The sequence below is a fragment of the Colius striatus genome, chromosome 6, assembly GCF_028858725.1.
Source record: "Colius striatus isolate bColStr4 chromosome 6, bColStr4.1.hap1, whole genome shotgun sequence".
Classification (NCBI taxonomy): Eukaryota; Metazoa; Chordata; class Aves; order Coliiformes; family Coliidae; genus Colius; species Colius striatus.
In genome coordinates this window covers 41,367,501-41,385,373 of record NC_084764.1, presented here as the reverse complement: position 1 = coordinate 41,385,373, position 17,873 = coordinate 41,367,501, and the positions used below count along the sequence as shown (strand labels likewise).

Sequence of the window (17,873 nt, the reverse complement as noted above, 5' to 3'; positions counted from 1 at the left end):
TTTAAAAGGAACTTCCTTTTTTATGTGGAGTCTGTGGTTCCCACAAAGACTTTGTGTCTTTGTGAAAGTGCAAGTGAGGTTTCTTTCAAACTGCCATGACATCAGATAGACAGGAGCTATCTGTCTACAGTGGTGGAGATTAATCAAGCAGATAACTAGTTTGATGCTACTAGAAGTAGAGAGCAAACACATACCATTCTGTCCTGATCTGAGATTATGCTGCTGTGTTTTTAGCTTTTAATACAGGTGCTGTTTGCTAGTAGGTGTGATTTGAATGGGGGTGGGTATTTCGTTTGCCAGTTTCTACCTTTGTTTGATTAAGTTGTCAGTGCTTGTATCTCTCACTTCAGTTTTGGAGGGAGTTTATTATGGTAGGAAGTACTGATGTTTAGCAGAGAAACTCTAGCTGTTTAGGTGAGTAAGGTGGTGACTTCTTCCCAAAGTTACTGTGTTACTCGAGCAAACTTGCAGCCTCTGTTACAGGCTTCCCATGCTGGCATGTGTCTGCTGGATCCAATCCAACGTGTCTGAAGGGTTGACTGTGGTTTGATGTTTGACAGCATAATGTAATGGATGTCACTCCAAACAAATGGAGCTGGAACCTTGCAGAACTTTTGACAGGAGTGGTGTAGCTCAGAAACGTGTAGAATCACAGAATTAAACTGCTGTTTCTGCTAGACTCATACCATGAGCACTCACATGCAAAGGAAGAAGTCTAATTGCACCCGCCTGTCCTTTTGCCACTTTACAAACGTGGCAAATGTGCCTGTTGGGGGCAAAATTAGGAAGCTGCCTGTACAACAGAGACTCCCTCCTCATAATTTCCACTGCTACCTGGTCACAGGTATGTCCTAAATGCTTTGCTGATGATCTACCAAGCAGGCTGTGTTTGTAGTTACTGCAGGGCTTTTGTATGGTACCTTAGCAGGAGGCCTATTTAGGGGTGGTAGGAGTTCTTGTATGAGGTGTACTTGGAAGGCAAGGTGTTGTCTAGCTCTAATAAAATGTTAGTGTCCACAAAAGGAGAGCTTGCAGTGTTTGTGTGCTCTGCTGGCTGGCAGTGAATGACATGGCTGTGCTGCAGAGGTAGAGTCTGAAGCATACTCCTGTTCAACAGCCCGATCGTTTGTGTGAGTTTTCCTATGAATCACACTATCTTTTATTTCATGTTTCTATGTGTCTGACTGGTGAGCTATGTAAAGGTGAGACATTAACAGTGTCCTGATATTTTCTCTTAAGACTGCATTTGACTGCTCAGAAACCTGATTGCCATGTTCTCCCTTGACTTGAAGGGAGAAAACATATGCAGCGGCCTTGGCTTCCAAAAACGTCCTGAGTTTCAGGGTGCCTATCTTCGTATCTTTTGAAGTTACTTGAGGGTTTTTTTACTGTCAGGGTTCAGCACACTTGAGGATCAACCCCTCTCAAGTTGTGCACCCTAAAATAAAGGTCATCAGTGATGCTTAGAATGCATTGCTTGTTTCTCTGATTGACTGGACAGCGTGGATGTGAGCCACTCCATACCTCATGGAGTGTTTCGTGCTGCTTTGCAAGTCTGAGCTGGCTTGTCAGTGTTGCATGTGGACAAGCAACCTTGTGACACTCTACATTTGCCATTCTCTTTAACACAAGGTAGATGGATTGAAATTCCTGGAGGAGCCAACAGTGTCTGTGAGAGTAAAGCAGTTGTATTTGGGGGCTAGTAGGTGGCGGTGATATTAACGGAGGTTTTCGTTATCTCACCGTAATGAAACATCTGGAGTGTCTAAAAGGCTTGAGTCCATGGGATGAGTTACATTTGACTCTTGATAAACATATAAGTTTGCTACCTCCAGCAATAAAGCTTTTTCTAGGTTCCTGTTTTGGACAGCACAACATACTATTTTTTCTAGACATTTTCTTATAAAGATGTTTTCCAGAGCTACGTTGGGCTCCTCATGGGGTTATTGTAGTGAGGCTCAGTGCAAAAGAGACACTGTGAACAGACTTGATATCCAAGCAAAACTGTGTGTGACCAGCTGAATGATGAAATCTAAAAATAGACTTCTTTTTTTTACTGCTGTGACTGTCCATGTCACAAAGTTGTTGTGCAGCCTGGCACAATCATTTTTCCTGGGGGAAGCTTAAGCAGCAGGGAAGTTACCAGAGCAGATGGACAGAACTCCTGTGACAGTGTTTGCACCTGTAATATTTTTGTGATACTGACTTTGAAATGATAATCACTGCATATATATTTTGTTTATGTATTTCAAGATATTGTCATTTAATGCCTTAAAGTGCAGGAGCAGGCTGACAGTGTCTGGGGAATGGACTGGATGACCTGGTGTGTGGTTTTTTCACCTCCAGGGCTGTTACTGCTTAGTGATTTCATCGTGGTGCAGTTTGTGGTTCCCTGTTGAAAACATGTGTATTAAGATGGTGCATAAATGTACAACAGATAGATAACCCTTGTCCTGGAGACCTTGCAGTCTTACCTTTCTCATTTTACTGTTTTAAGAGCGTTTTGTCTTTTGATATTCTCTTGGAATATGTTGTCTCAAGGTATCAGATCTCTCAGCAGCAAAAAATGATGGCTTTGTCACCAAACAGTCAAGCTTTAGTTTTGCCTGTATCTCATTATTTCATACAGGTATTGAGTTTGCTTTCTGACTAACAAAGAGGTGAAGAAAGCCAGAGTCTTTAAGCTTAAAATTAAGTAGGTTCAATAACGGGGAAACATGATCTACCTTGAAATCTTCTATACCTAAGAGGATTAGAAATATTTTAAATGTTTCTGCAGCATTCTAAAGCTTCTTGTACAAGTAAATGCGAGACTTACATCGGGTTCCAATGTTAATGCACGGGTGCAAATGCTTTGTAGCATAACTTGGCATGCACAGTGTTGTTACACAGAGTCAAGGGCTCAGTTCTGCCCTTTTCCTGAAGAACAGTGCTTGATTTCTTCAGCAGCCTCACTGACTGCCTTCGGGCAACCGTCAACAAACAGCAGCAGTGTGGAAATGTAGACCTTCACTGGCTGACACTGGTGTGAAGCTTTTCTGTGAAGCTTGTTGGTGGGAGGATGTAATTGTCTGAAAAGGTTTGCTCCTTGTGTTAATCAAAAAAAGAAGAGGGTTTTTGGATCATCATGAACAAAGTAATTCCCACCCTGCCCCACATCCTTCTTGGGAAATCCAGTTGCCATTTGAATCAGCTTTGATCGTTTGTTTAACGTGATGGGTACTTACTGAGCAGACAAACATTTTGCAAACTTGAAGTTTTGACTTAACCAGGCAAGCCTTCCCCTCTGCCCCCACACAACACATCTTTTGCATTTCTGCTAAGTGTAAATATTTAACAGAAGGGAAAGCAGGGTCATGATTTCCTTGGTTTTGTTTGAGAGATGCTTACTGGAAAATTTAGGAAAGCAAAATGTTTAACCAGTGCTCTCTTGAGTATTTCCCTCTCTAGAGCGATGGTTTGGGCGTGCTGCTGTTCCAGGCTGGGGGAGTTTGTACACATGAGTGTGAGTTACAGCAGGAGCAGGTGCAGATGCCATGGTGTTCTCTGTTTTGTAGCTTTATTCTGTGTGCCTTTTGAGACAGCCTGATACTTCCTATGGGGAGACACTGTTTTTGATTGCTTATAACTCTGCTAAACTTTGTAACTGTTTGGGATTAGAGTTTATATTCCAGACGTCTGTTTTAGGCAGTGTGTTCTGGATGCCATCAGCTAGCTTCTTTTGGTCTTTGCTGTGAGCAACTGAGAAAAATGCTGTTTTCATCATGTAAACTATTTAAAAAGTATGCTTAACCTGTTCTTTGAAGTTCTGGTGTCATAGGGCTGGAGGGGTGACGCTTTTCACGAGTGAATGCCTAGATCAGAGGTGATCACCCACCACCACCCATCCAATCAATATAAATGTGTTTGACCAAGTTCCAAACCTTTGGAAAAAGGCTGGAGTTTGCATGTTGTCAGCAGGGTCTTGTTTAATACTACTGTCTTCAGTTACACTTCATCTAGGAGTGAGGGTGGTGGACAGGATTATCACAGATGGGGCAAAGAGAAGGTAGATGCAGGAATGCACAAGGCTGGGGTTTAGCTGGAAGAACAACTGCACTAGGTTAGATCAAGGTGCATCTGGCCTGGTATCCTGACTCTGAAAGTGGTCAAAGCAGCTGTTGAGGAAAGCCAAGAGTGTAGTGATACTTCCAGAGTACTTGCTGAACCTCTTGACCTGTGTTTCAGGAAGCTAGAGGCCAGATCTTTGCATCTAGTAATTTGTTTTCTACTCTGTGAAGTCTCATCAGGAGATGAAGATTTGGCTGAGTGGGAAGGCACCATGAGGGGCCTGTCACTTGTGCAGGGTGAGAGGAGGAGCAGCAGGACTTGGAGAAGTGGAGGGTGGATGCATACAAAGTGGAGGGCAGAAGCTTTTCAGTGTGGGGAAAGTCAGCATTAAGGGACATGACTGCTGAGCAGCATCTCCCTTAGGCCTGAGATGGGTCAAGACTTGCTTTTCTTCTGGTGGCAGCAGATTGCTGTGAAAGCTACTAGCAAGCATCTGTCGCAGGCCCGTAAGGGACGTTGCATGCTGCTTACGGTATCAATTAATCAGTTCAAGTGGTCAGGGCTTGTGAGCTGAACAAGTTTGTTCTGCTGGTGAATTGGCTAAATGGTAATGGTACTGCTTGAATAGGTATTTTCCTCTTTTTAGCTTGCTTTGGTAAAAAGCTAGGGAACTGCAAGCATTCTAGGCACTGAAGGAACATTCTGATGGCTGCTAAGTCAAGTGTTTATAACTGCAAAGCAGTTACGACATAGCAGCGTGAAGACTGCCTGTGTAATCTTGCTCCTGCCCTTGTGTACACAGGCATGAAGATGCAATCTGTTACCATGTCATTACTGGCTAGTTTTTTCCCTGCAGGATCTGTTCCCTGTTTGGTTCACGGGGTGCTCCACAAATAACACAGCATGATGGGGAACTCCACACGTGGGTCAGATCTGGTCAAATTAAGGTTCCATTGACCTGACGTGTCCTACCTTCCCCAGGCTGTACTTGATAATATGATGTCCCTTCTATGTAGTTTAGGATGTGTATACATAAACAAGTGTGAACAGGTGTGGTGTATATTGTCTATAGTATTATGCTGGGAGGAAGCAGATGGTGTGAACTTGGTGGATTATCTCTTTCCTGGGTACTTCAGGTGGCTTCACTGCGGTGTGCAAGTTGTATCCCTCCGTCAGTCAGGTATTTTCAGCACTGGGAGCTCTTGGTAGAAACCATAGTGAATCTCTGCTGCCTTTTGTGCCCCAGCCTCCTTCCCCATGGAAGTGTGGGGCTAGAGTGGGAAACTGTATTTGGGACAGGGCGGTGTCTCACTCCCGCTGCTTTGCTGCAGTTATCCAGAGGGTGTAAAGCAGCACCTCGGTTAATCCCTGGGCATTGAGGATTGCCAAGAGTCATTCATTAGGTGTCACAAGGAAAGTAGGTGTCTTACAGGCAGAAGGGAAAGGATCTAGCCTTGGGAAGGCCCTGCTTTTTGACAGGTAATGTTTCTAGGTGCCTAGGCTGTGGGAGGAAGGGTGCACATCCTGTATTTCCAGGCCTAGAGTTGCATTTTGGCTCTCACCTCTCCCATTGTTTTCTGTTAATGTGCAGTTGACAGAAGGATTACGATTTCTTATGAAATGTGGGTTGAGAAGGCTGGAGGCATGGCAGGACTGGCAAACCTGGGAGAGGAGTTCATTGCTGGAGGCAGAGTAGGGAGAGAGGTGGTGGTGGCACTGTAGGCAGGTGGTTATTAGGGGTGAGAGGGCTGCATGCAGCTGGCAAGAGGCTGGAAGCCTGGCCTGCAGAGACAGAGTTTGTCGCTCTGTGGAGCAGTATGGGAAAAAGGGGACCTCTTCCATGTCTGAGATCCTGACCCAGGCACTAGCATGCAGCTTGACTGCACTATGGAAATTTAGGCTCTGTCCCACATAAGATGGTGCTTTTTTGTGCCATGTAAAATGAAGGGAGAGCTAGTGTATCTGTGGACAGCATATTCCCTGCCTGTGGTCAGGGTCTGTCCCTGGGTCACTTGAACCAATGTTCTGCTTTGGGAAAGGGGAACCAACAAGCAAAATCTCATTCTACCCCAAAACAAAGGGTTAAGTTTTATGGGAACTGTGCCAACCTCTAAATCCCTTTGCCAAGCTTTGGGGATTACAGTTTCATTTTCCTGGGGGATTTCTCTCTTTTGTTCAATGCCTTATTTTTTGCATGAATATGCCCTGCTCCTGCCACAGATCCACTCAGCCCATCACCTTGACTGCAGCAAAGCTGAAGGCAGAAGCTTGGCAGCTTGGGAGCTGTAGCACGAGTCCAGCTTCAGGATGAGGTGGCTACGTTTGCTGAAGAGATTCATGTCTGTTTAGGCAGAGTCATTTGGAAACTGTCAGCCCATGCCCCTGGGAGCGATCAGGCTGCTTCTTGTGAGGGTGTCTCACTAGCAGCCAGCCTATGGCTGAACAGGCCTTTCACTAACATTCTGAAGTGGCCAATATACAGAACTCTGAAATGCATTGTGGTAAAAGAGGGAGACTCAGTGTTCATATCTGTCATTAAATGTTAGCTGGGGTTTTACTTTTGAAGGACAGCAATGATCTTTCAAGCCAAAATGCCAGGGATTGTTTTGTTGTTGTGTTTTGTTATTTGCTTGGGTTTTTTCCCTTTCTTTTAAATTTGGCTTTGTCTTTCTCAAGTGGGACACAGGGAGAGGTTTGTATTTCCTTACTGGGACACTTGTGCAGAGCACAGTACTGGCAGAAATGTAACCTGTTCACTATGGAAAGTATTTGAGCAAATGTTTATTGCATGCTGCCACCAGAATGCTGCAGTTATCTGGTGCCAGACGTGCACAACAGACTGCAGTGAGGAACAGGGAAACTGCTCTCGTTTGTTTGTTTTATCTCCAATACCACGATGCCTCGCGGCACTGGCAGGGCTGAGGTCCAAATCTCAACCCTGAGCTGTAGGTTGTTGCCCATGGTAATTCTCCTGGGGAGAAAAAGCAGCATCTGTATCTACGTAGACAGCTGAGCTGCGTCTGCTCCCTGGCCCCGTGGGGAAACGCTGGCTGTCTGGCTGGATTTCTCCTCCTGCTTTCCTAAGCAGGTCTTGTTTCCTTGTGTGGTTTTTACTTGGCATCTCTACAGCTTATGCTTTCATCCCAAGTGCCCTGTTCTATATATCAGACCCTTCACCAAACACAAAGCTGTAGGGTATCTGCAGCACACGTAGCCGGTGTGATGTGTACCTCCCTGGAGACTCCTGCTTGCTTCTGAAGCTGCTTTTGCCACTCCCCATGCTAAGCAGGAGCTTTTGCTGATCTGATGTGTGTGTTTTTGTGAATCACATGCAAGCTGCCTGGTTGCATGACTGATTGGAGGCTGATGATTTGAGATGTTCGTACTGGTATGGGGCTGGCAGACCCAGAGGTGCCGTTCTCTTATAGAAGAGCTATAAAATACCTCTGTCTTCAGACATATACTGCATGTGCATTTTGTCTACTAGGTATTTAAAACGTGATGCAGTGTAGGTAGTATGATGGAGAAGCTGGACAGCCTTATATTAGGAAGTGATTTGAATGGATATGCAAGCCCTGGATGAGCTTAATGTAGTGACAAATCAGTGCCCATGTTTTCCCTTCAGAGCAGTGTAAATGCTGTTAATCAGAAAAGCACACTGAGAGTTGTTTTTGTTTGATAACAGGTCCAGCGATGGGACACAGTGAGAACACTGTGTTCCTCATTCTCAGCCTCTTGAGTCTTATGTCTTCCCTGCAGACCACTAGTACTTAGGAGCAGACGTCCCTTCCCTGCCATCTTTCCCCCTTTTCAGTCTCATCTGTTTTGCTGAGTCCAAGCAGAATCTCAGTGATGCTTGCCATAGCTGAGTGGTGCTGCTCATCCCATTGCAAGTGCTTTTGAGGTGAAACAGATTAACTGCCAGAGTGTACCAGTTATTTTCTGCTTTTGACATCTGGCTATAGGGACTCCCCTCCTGATAGGTGGATCGATGTGTATGTTTTGATTTATTATAAGTAAGGCTCAGTATATGGTGCAAGTGTGCCTTTCAACTGGAGAGTCCTATTTGTGATTCAGTCAAGTTAATTTTAGCTTTTCCTTTTCTATGGAGGTGCAGACTGTTGGGAGCTCTGCACCCATGGGCTGCTCTGTAATATGGGTTAACTCAGGCTTCTTAAATCACTTTTTGTGATTCAGTGGGTCATGGATTAGAAACCACTGGCCTCTTGGGCTGAAATGACTTCTCCAGTACTATTCTCAGACTCTTGGCTGTTACCAGTCTGGAAACTGGTTAGTCATTTCTTTGGAAGTGGGATTGAGACAATCTGCAACTCTATGAAAACAAAAGCACCGTCAGCTGCTGGGCTGCTGCTGTCACTGCACGCAAGAGCAGTTTATGTTAAATGTGACTGATGTTGAAACAAACCACACCTAAGCTCTCAAGTAAGAGTGACCTTTGACAAGTCTGCATCAAAATAAGTAAGGTGTGATTTCAGTTATTTTGAGTTTCCTTGGAGACAGGCCCTTTAGGCAGCTCCTACTGCCAGTTCCTGTCATGTTTGTTGGTTTGTCATAAGCTGAACAAAGCTAAGACAATTCCTCTCTTCACCACAAAGCCATGAAATTTCACAGAAGTGTGATATATGTAACAGTTTGCAGTGTTCCTGCTGCGCTCTTTGAGGAGATGCTGAGGCTGTATCAAGACTCTGGATGAGATTTTGCATATCATTTTGACTCCTTTTGCAAAAAGCCATCTTGAACACAGCTGAAACTTCCTTGGAAGATGGGAAGTTTGGGCATAAATTTATCCCTTCAGTGACCTCTTCCTACTCTTTTGTAGGGGAGTATCGTGCTCCTGGAATGCATCTCTGCTCCTCTGTGATGACCCTTGTCTGGTTTGGGACCGCTGTGTGGATGTAGTCAGCTGTTGTAAAATACAGCAGTCCAAAGGCTGTGCTGACTTACATCAAGGTCAGATCCAGGGCAAATTGAATTTTTGGGAGACAGCTGGTACCCAGAAATAAACCCTTTTAAAATGACCTGTGATTAATTTAAAATCAGATACCAAAGTGTACCCATTCTTTTTTTCTGGGTTAGCTTTTTTTGAGGTGGAAGCCTTTCTGCCCTTGGAAGGAGGCTAGAAGATTGTTATGCTTTTAAAATCTGTTAATCTTTAAATGAGTCTCTGTGATATGCTGTAAAAAGCTAAAGTAAACATTGCTGCAGTTGATCAATGGTTCCTCCCACGTCACTGGCAAGAGTGATGGCCACAGTTTTGGGTAGCAGGAGGACCAGGAAAGACCTTGTATCTGTACTGTGCAGGCAGAACCCCTCTGCATGGCTGTCTCAGTCCAGCAGGATGAAACGTGGTTATATAAATGCCCATGGATGGGGAAAGGGAGTTTCTACCTGATGGTTGTGGGGATGGATCCTGGGCATGCAGGGCAGTGGAAGGAGACCCTCTTGCATCCTGCCTAAAGGTGTGAGGAATTGTGTGGCAGGTCAGGTACAAACCCAGCTCACGAAGAATCAGCTGCTGTGGTACTCCAGGCTTCAGCTGGAGATATTTCTGCTCTGAGGGCTGTGTGGTGAGGTGCAGATCCTAGGCAGCATCCCTCAGCCATGCTTACCTGGACCATCTTTACCTTACATTGCACATACCTGCCACAGCCACTTGAGCAATTGCAAATTGGACTGCAGAGATGCATCTAACTAATATTAATAGTAACAGTGAGAAGCAGCAGCTTCCCACTGCAAATGCCAAAGACCTGCCCTACCTTGAGGTCAGGATTGGACATCAGGAGTGGAGATTGGATGGGGGTGAAAGGTTTGTGTGTGCCTCTCCTGGGAGGGTGTTGCTCTGCATCACTTCCCAATTTTAGGGCTTAGTATAGCAGGAGATAGGAGTGGGATATCCCTGACCGTGTTGTCTCTGCCTGTCCTAGCAGTTGTTTGTTTCTTTGGGGTGCAGTGGCTGTTTGAGCAGCACCAGTTGGGCAGCAGGGACTCATGTGAGCTCATACCTTGGAAATTCAGCAGTGTGTGCATGGCTGTATTAGTGAGGCAGCTGGAGGCTTGGAGTCACCTCTGCTCACTGCCTCTATTTACAGTGGCATGTTGTGAATGGTGTGAGGGACATGGCGAGGTGGAAGGGTGGTCTTGTGGACAAACACATGCTTGCTTCATAGTGGTACATCAGAGTTACTCTGGAGGATGGGTTTTGTGGGCTGAGTGGTTGATGTCAACTGCAGCAAGAATTCAAGTTACAAGAGACAGCAGGTCTAGATACAGCCAGTCTGGTGTCTTTATAGCTGTAACATGCCATCTTTCAAAATTCTTCAGAGATTTTGCTCCAACACTTTGTCCTCAGAAGTCTGACACTGTTCCTGCTGAAGTGTCATGCTCTGTTTTGAAGATGAGGTGCGTTTGGTACGTGTGCATAGTGGCAAAGTCAGTGGCACCAAACCACTGTCTCCTTCTGTGTTCTCAAACCTACCTTTAAATTTGAATTTCCCAGGTTGCTTTGAATCATCCCAGATTTCAAGGTTGGAGGGAGATTAGTAAAACATCCTAGTATTTAAATCAACTCCAGGACATTAATCCTAGGAACAGTATATGTTATTGTGAGTAAGTTTGGTTTGTAACTTAAGGAAAGGATTGGAAAACAGGACGAAATCCTCTCCAATAGGAACATCCGTAGTGATGAGACCATCAGCTTAGCTAGGAAAAAATATAGCTCTTCTAGTTCTCAGTGAGCCTGCCCCCCAGGCTTTGTTTGACTGGTTTTGTTTTCAGTCTGTATTGATAGAATTGATTGAAATTATGCTGTAGTCTTGACAGCTCTCAGCGATTTAAGTGGTTATTTTTTTCTCTGCCCTCCATGCAAATAGTGTATTGTCTTCAGTGAGCTCTTAAACAACCAGGGAAAGGTTTATTGCTTATCCTGTTTCTTATTTATAGTAGTAAAGAGTATTTAATCCTTCCTGCTTTTCCCCCTACCCCATATCAAGTTAGCTTAATGTCTAAATATTGCTCTGATTACCAGTGTGTCTTACGCCCGAGCGGTCTCACATTCATTGTGCTTTCATTGGCAGTCCCGCAGCGTCGATAAGCAACATGCTGTAATCAACTATGACAAGGAGAAAGATGAGCACTGGGTGAAGGATCTCGGGAGCTTAAATGGAGTAAGTAGCAAACCTCTTGGCTGATGGAGGCCAACACGCGGTGTGCTGAGTCTGCAAACGTTTATGAGCTGCGTTCCCCTCTCAGACCCTTCCGGGTCACTGCAGCTGTTGGCATGAGACACACCAAATTAACACAGGGAATTATTTGCAAGGCCTGAGATGGAGGTCATGTAGCATCTCATCTTAGAAGAATCACACAGAATCTTAAGGATTGGAAGGGACCTTGAAAGATCATCCACTCCAAAGCTTTGGTGAATGTTGTGTTTCTTTTCCCCTTTCACTTGACGTTCTTGCCAGAATGCTTCAAGGCTTGTAAAAATTGTAGAGCCTCTTGCAAAAGAGGAGGAAATAAATTCAGTCTCATTTTAGGAATGTTGATATTAAACTGGTGAAGGTTCTGGAGCATCTTTTCAGCATGAGCCAGGGTGACCTTATGGCTATTCATTTGTGAGTGCAGGGAGTGATTTATGGGATGATGAGGCATTTAATTTCCTTGGGGAGAAATAATTTTAAATCATCCCTTTTTTTTTTTTTTTAATAAGAAAGATTACTCTTTTGCCTGCCTTGAGTCTGGTTCTTGTGAAGACTGAGGGATAATGTGAACCCAGAACAGGGAGCTGAGCCTACCTGAATCTAAAGCCTCACTGATCCCAATTCATGCAGTGATGTTAGACAGCTCAGTGAGGGCTTTGCTACCATTGTAGTTAAAACTGGCCTAATGTCATAGCACACCTCTTTCTTTTTTTTGGCTATTTCTTCATACCAGCAGACTTATTCCTCTGGTGGGGTAAGTCTAAGCTAGTTTCACATAATTGTCTTCCCAGGAGGAGTTTTACTGCAGTCATTGTTTGGGACTTAGAAATAAAAGCCCTCCACCATCACAACCCCAAAACCACAGAACAAACCCAAGGTCTTGTACAAAAACAGTGGCTAAAGCAGGCCTCAACTGTTCTGCCTCTCCTGGCATGTGTAAACAGCAAGAATGAGTGTTAATCCTTCTCAGCCTAAGAGCTGAAGGCACAGAGCCCTGATGAAATGGGAATATTTCCAGTAAGTGATCTGGGCTCTGGCTGTATCTCTGGTTCAAAACCTATGGTTCTTAACTCATGGTGGCAAAATAGCAACTGAAAATGATGCTTTTGGGGAAGGCTTGCACCACTAATTCTCTTTTATTTTCACATGCTAAAGCATATGAGTTTACAATATTCCAGTAATAGACCTGTGCTCAGAGGGGCAGTGGAGTAAAAGGAGTTATAACAGTGCCAAAAACATTTCTGTTGGAGGAACTAGTGTTTCTACCTGCAGTAACAAGTTTCCTTGGGTTATTTTATTTGAAGTAACCATGGGTGAATAGGTAACAATGTCCAAAATGGCTTTTCTTGCAGACTTTTGTTTTGTAGAAAGTTCAAAACATAATTATTCCTGTTCTGGATCTGACTGCTGTGGGATTTTTAAATATGACCAAATTTTCATGCAAATAGGAAATCTGTGCCTTTTAACCAGCTTCACTGCTTTTAATCTGAAATTACAGGCCTGATTCCCAGCTCTTCTGTAAATTGCCAGGAAGCAGAGGGCTGTTGTCTGCTGAGGTTCCAACTTCCTGTTCTAGCTTTTCTTTTCCCCCTGTGTTTAATACTTGGTCTTATCATGCATGTTTGTCTTGGCTGAGGTGAGAAGACAGAAAGAGAAGACTGTGCCTCAGTGCTGAAAGCATGTAAATGAATTTTCTAATATCATTTTGGTTCTTCAAGCTTAACTGTTTTTGTATTGAGGCTACAAAAGCCCTGCAGTGGGGTCCTGCTCTGTGAGGCTGGATGAATCCCACCTTGCAAGGTAGGGTAGCTCCTGCTGCCTGCGACTGCCTGGGTGCCACTGAGTGCCTGATCCTCATCAGCATGCTGGTGTTTCTTCCACCGAGTTCCTGATTTATTTGGCCTGGATTAATAACAAAAGTCCACAGGTTTGTTTCTGAAAGATGGCCATGATTTCTTGCTCCATGGTTTTGGGAGAATTATTCCTTAGGGGGTCCCTTGGAAAGCAGACACCCAAGAGTTGTTTTCACAGCTATAAAGTACATTTCTTGCACATTTACAAGGACAACTTAGTTTCTTTGGGCCTCAATTAACTTCCTGGAGCACAGGAAAGATTAATATGTGAATCTTTTGTGGAAGGGGCCTTTTGTACTGATCCATGGTGCTCTGCCCTCATGAGACCACATCTGGAATATTGTGTCCAGATCTGGGCCCCTCAGTTCAAGAAGGACAGGGAGCAAGGCCACAAAGGTGATGGAGTGAAGCATCTCCCTTCCGATGAAAGGCTGAGGGAGCTGGGACTCTTCAGCTTGGAGAAGAGGAGACTGAGGGGTGAACTCATGAATGTTTACAAATGCATAAAGGGTGGATGTCAGGAGAATGGAGCCAGGCTGTTCTCAGTGGTGGCCAATGACAGGACAAGGGGCAATGGGTATAAGCTGGAACAGAAGAGGTTCCAGAGAAACACAAGGAAAAACTTCTTCATTGTTGAGGTGAGGGAGTACTGAAAGGGGCTGCCCAGATGGGTTGTGGAGTCTCCTTCTCTGGACACATTCCACACCCACCTGGAAGAGTTCCTGTGTGACCTACTCTAGGTGGTGCTGCTCTGGCAGGGGGGTTGCACTGGATGGTCTTTTGAAGTCTTAAGATTCTGTAAGATTCTCTGGCATAGTGTCTAGGAGATTGTGGCCTCAGACATGGTGGTGATGCCAACTGCAAATGCTTGTTTTCCTGTGCATTTTCACTTCCCCTTCCTCTGTGATAGGCTTTGCTTGCTAAATTATCAGGCCTTGGGGCTGACACCAGTTTTGTTTGACATCCAGCAGAAAGCTGTTTCCCAGCTCAGTAATTAGAGTATGAGCTGCTGCATTTGCTGCTCTTGCTGGTTGTGAAAGACGGAGGAGAACCGGGAGCATGTGAAGTTCCTGACTTCAGGCACCTCATTTACGTCTGAGAGTCGGGGACTGAAATTTCATTTGCAGTTGGTGGGAAGGTAAATCTCCCTAGAGGTCCCTTCAGAGCACCTTGCTTTGAAGCATAATTGAGGTGCTCTAACTTGCCCATGGGAGCTGCTTGCCAGTGTTGATTTCTTTTCTAGGGAACTTAGCTCCTCGCCTGGCTGACTTGATGCTAGTGCACCCTGACGGTTGGCAGGTGGGCATGGGAGCTCTGTCCATCTGAGATGCACCACTTTGTGATACCCTCAGTGAAAAAACATTCCTCTGCTTCTTTTCTGCAGACATTTGTCAACGATGTGAGGATTCCTGACCAGAAGTACATCACCCTGAAGCTGAACGATGTCATTCGCTTCGGCTACGATATCCTTCCTGTCTGAAGGGGGAGTGGGACACGGTCTTTGATGGAGAGTTAACAGTTCTAATTGTGACTAATGAGTAAAGATGTTTGCTTTGTCTCCTGGAGCCTTTGGATGGTTCATAAGCTTTTGTGTCTCCACAATGGACTTGATATGGAACATATTAATTATGATGCCTGCTGCTTTATTGGACTTTACTGCACTGGCAGTAGTGAGTGTGGAGGTGGTGACTGTGATGGTGCCTCTTCAGTCCCTTTCTAAGGAAGGGTTACATTTTTAGTTTGCATTTGGGTAGCAACTGTAGCTGGTCCCAGCCAAGGAGCCAACATATTTCATATGCTTCTGGATAAACTAACATCTTCCTGTTTTTTCCATCCAACTTGTGTGGTTTTGTTAATAATTCTGTCCAAATGCTTGCTTTCAGACAATTTGCAGCTCTTCAGCCTCAAACATTTAGCTTTGGGGCTTGTGGTCAGACCCTTGACTTTGTAACGACTCAAGTTTGCCCACACAAATTGCTTCTGCCACAAAATGCAAGAGTAAATCTCTGTTTAGCAGTAGCAAATTTCATCTCTCTCAGAGGAGGCTAAGCTACAGTCACTGCTTTGTTTACAGAGTCACAAATCCTTTTGGTGTCTGCTAAAACACCTTTGCCTTCATCCTTTTTAACCTGATGTAACTGTATGGTTGGCTATAAGCACAGATGTCAGTATGTCTTTCTGGGCCTGCAGAGTGGTAAGCAGAGGCTCCCGTTGCTGCCTTTTCATGTAACCTAAGCCTGGGTTTTTCCACTTGGTTTCAGTTGCCTCTGTCTGCCAAATGTTACCCACTCAAGCTGAATTTAGACGTAGCAAGCATCTTCTCCAGACTTTTTTTCCTTTTGTGGGGAAATTTCAGTGGGAACAGTGCAGACATTTCTGAGAATAGAGGCAGAAACTAAGTTTTATCATTAGGAGAGGAAGTGTTTGTCTGCAAAACTCTTGTGCATCCTAAGGCCACATTCCTGTGCTTTTTGTCATCCCCATAACAATCAGTTTGTGCTTGGTGGTGCTCGTAGCCCTTGAAATACTCTTGGGCTGGAGCCCAGAAAGGTGATGCAGCAAGGAGAAGCTGAGCCTTCCTGGTCTTACAGGGATCTGTGTACCTCAGCTCTAAGCAGTGACAGTGCAGGAGCACTCCCTGTCACAACAGGGATGCTTGAACTCAGGATGCATGGAATCCTGAGTCTGCTGGAAAAGAGAGTTTCCTAGGCCTTGTGTAAGCTCTTACTTTTGATCTTGGTCTCACTTTGTCTCTTGCTATCTTAGAAACAGCAAATCCACGCTTCACAGTGGTATTTCTTTTAAAAAGGGAGGTGGTTGCTGAATCTTTAAATAAAAGAAAGAAACTCAAGGCAGATTATTTGCTTTCTAATCATTATTTGAACAGAGTGCAGTTGGTGAGGGTTCAGGGGGAAACAAACCCACTGTGTAACCTCTAACTGGCTACTGCCCAATAAATGTGCAGTGGCATCTGGGATCATGTCATGGTGGTGTCTCAGTGCACATGGGATGAAGCTTCTTACAGTGCCATAGGCAACCTCAATTCTAGCTTTTCTTCAGTTTGCAACTTGTGAAGCGGTTTTTGACATAGCTGGTGACATGTCTTCTGGTCTGTAGGTGTGTGGGGAAACTCAGGAAGATTTGCTTTGCTACAACTCCAGTCTAGAGAAGACATAAGCCAGTGCCTAGAGTGTGGTTGGGTTTTAATGGCTGGGATACAGGTTTAAACTTTTTATAGAAAGCAATTCTGAGCACTTAGCAGCTGAGTTGAAGTGTTTAGTCCTGCAGCCCTTACATGGATATTCATGTGAAATGAATGATTGCATTTATGAATTGTAGAATTTCTTGCCCTCAACAGGAAGACTTTAAAGTATGTAGATTTTAGAGTCATCTTTTTACTTCAGTTGCTATGACAGTTCCAATCTCTTCTTCTCCTTTGCTGCCCCAGTGCCACTCTCTTTAGTGCTGCTCTGTGTGCACACTGTGTCCAGCTCACTGGGGATGGCAGCATCTCCTGAGGTCTCAGAGCCAGCTGTGCACTGTTGCATAAGAAGGTTTGTCTCTTTTCCATTTACAGTTTCTCTTACAGACCTTGCAGAGCTTCCCTGCTACGCCAGTATCACTTGGTTTATTTTTAGTCTAACATTTTCCATCTTTCCTTTTTCCTCCCCTGTGCTCTGTGCTGTGCTGATTGGGTTGTTCATGATGACATTGCCAGATGCTTCCCTTTTTTTTTCTAAGCAGTGTTGCTAAGGATTATTGCCTGGGCTCAACAGCAGTGAATGCTTCTCTCTCTAAGAGGTCACAGCAGCTCATGACCTGATTTACTTTTCATCCAGGAAACTACAGTGGCTGAAAGGCTGTGTCAGGGCAAGAGAGCATTGTAGTCCCACGCATTCATGCTGGAAGCTGAACTCTATTCTTTCCTTGTCCAAAGTGTGAGATTGCCCCATCAAGGCCAGGGTACCATGGGGAGAGAGTGGTCTGTCTGGAGCTGACGACTGGATGGAGAGGAGTGGGGTATGAGCTGAGTCAGGGCTCTGGTTGAGAGGAGTGGGATGTCAGAGCTCTGTTTGCTCCTCTGGGTCCTTCAGGGAGCTGCAGGTGCTACCCTAAGCTTCTCCTACCCTGCTCCCCTTGTCTGCTGCACCTCAGTAGGCATGGGCCTGACCAGCTGGTGTGGTTGCATGCTCTCTTGCAAACCACATGCAACAAAGACCATAGTGAAACACAGTGCAGGCAACTTTTAGTACCCTGTATGTTTTAAACTTCTCTTGGTTTATGATCATATTTTCTTTCTGACTAAATACTAGATTTCTGTGTCCTTGCAATTCTTTTGCCTTTTCCTTAATGAGTGCTGTACATTCCAACATGTATGTCCTGGAACAGATTCAACACAAGGTCCCAGAAGAAGCATTAAAGGTAAGAGTGTCTGACTGCAGGGGCATTTTAGGATTTCTTTTTTCAAGTGCTCTAGTAATGGTCAAGCATGCTGAAATATTTAACTACTGATGGCAGTGAAACGTTCCACAATGTGAGGTTCTCTTTGGACTGGGACTTAAAACCTTCCTTTGAGGAGAGATGCATCTCCCAGTTATCTCAGCTCTGATCTCTCTTATCCATGTACTGACATGTAGATGAAGTTGCTTATGATTTCATGAGTACCAACAAAATGATTACTAAAACTGTAATACATTAAAGAACTGTAATCACTTGAGCTGTGGGTGAAGCACTGGAGTGCAGATGCCTTTCT

The 17,873-nt window shown here is 44.7% G+C and overlaps 1 protein-coding gene across 5 annotated transcripts in view; it reads left to right on the top strand.

Annotated features, from left to right (window-relative positions):
- Positions 1-17,873, top strand: part of CEP170B (centrosomal protein 170B) — a 58,901-nt gene that overhangs the window by 1,924 nt on the left and 39,104 nt on the right. For all 5 annotated transcript variants that reach the window (XM_061998341.1, XM_061998338.1, XM_061998339.1 and 2 more), the window contains exons 3-5: positions 11,145-11,234; positions 14,505-14,585; positions 17,486-17,542. In XM_061998341.1, coding sequence (XP_061854325.1) covers positions 11,145-11,234; positions 14,505-14,585; positions 17,486-17,542 — 228 coding nt within the window. The remainder of the gene's footprint in view (positions 1-11,144; positions 11,235-14,504; positions 14,586-17,485; positions 17,543-17,873) is intronic.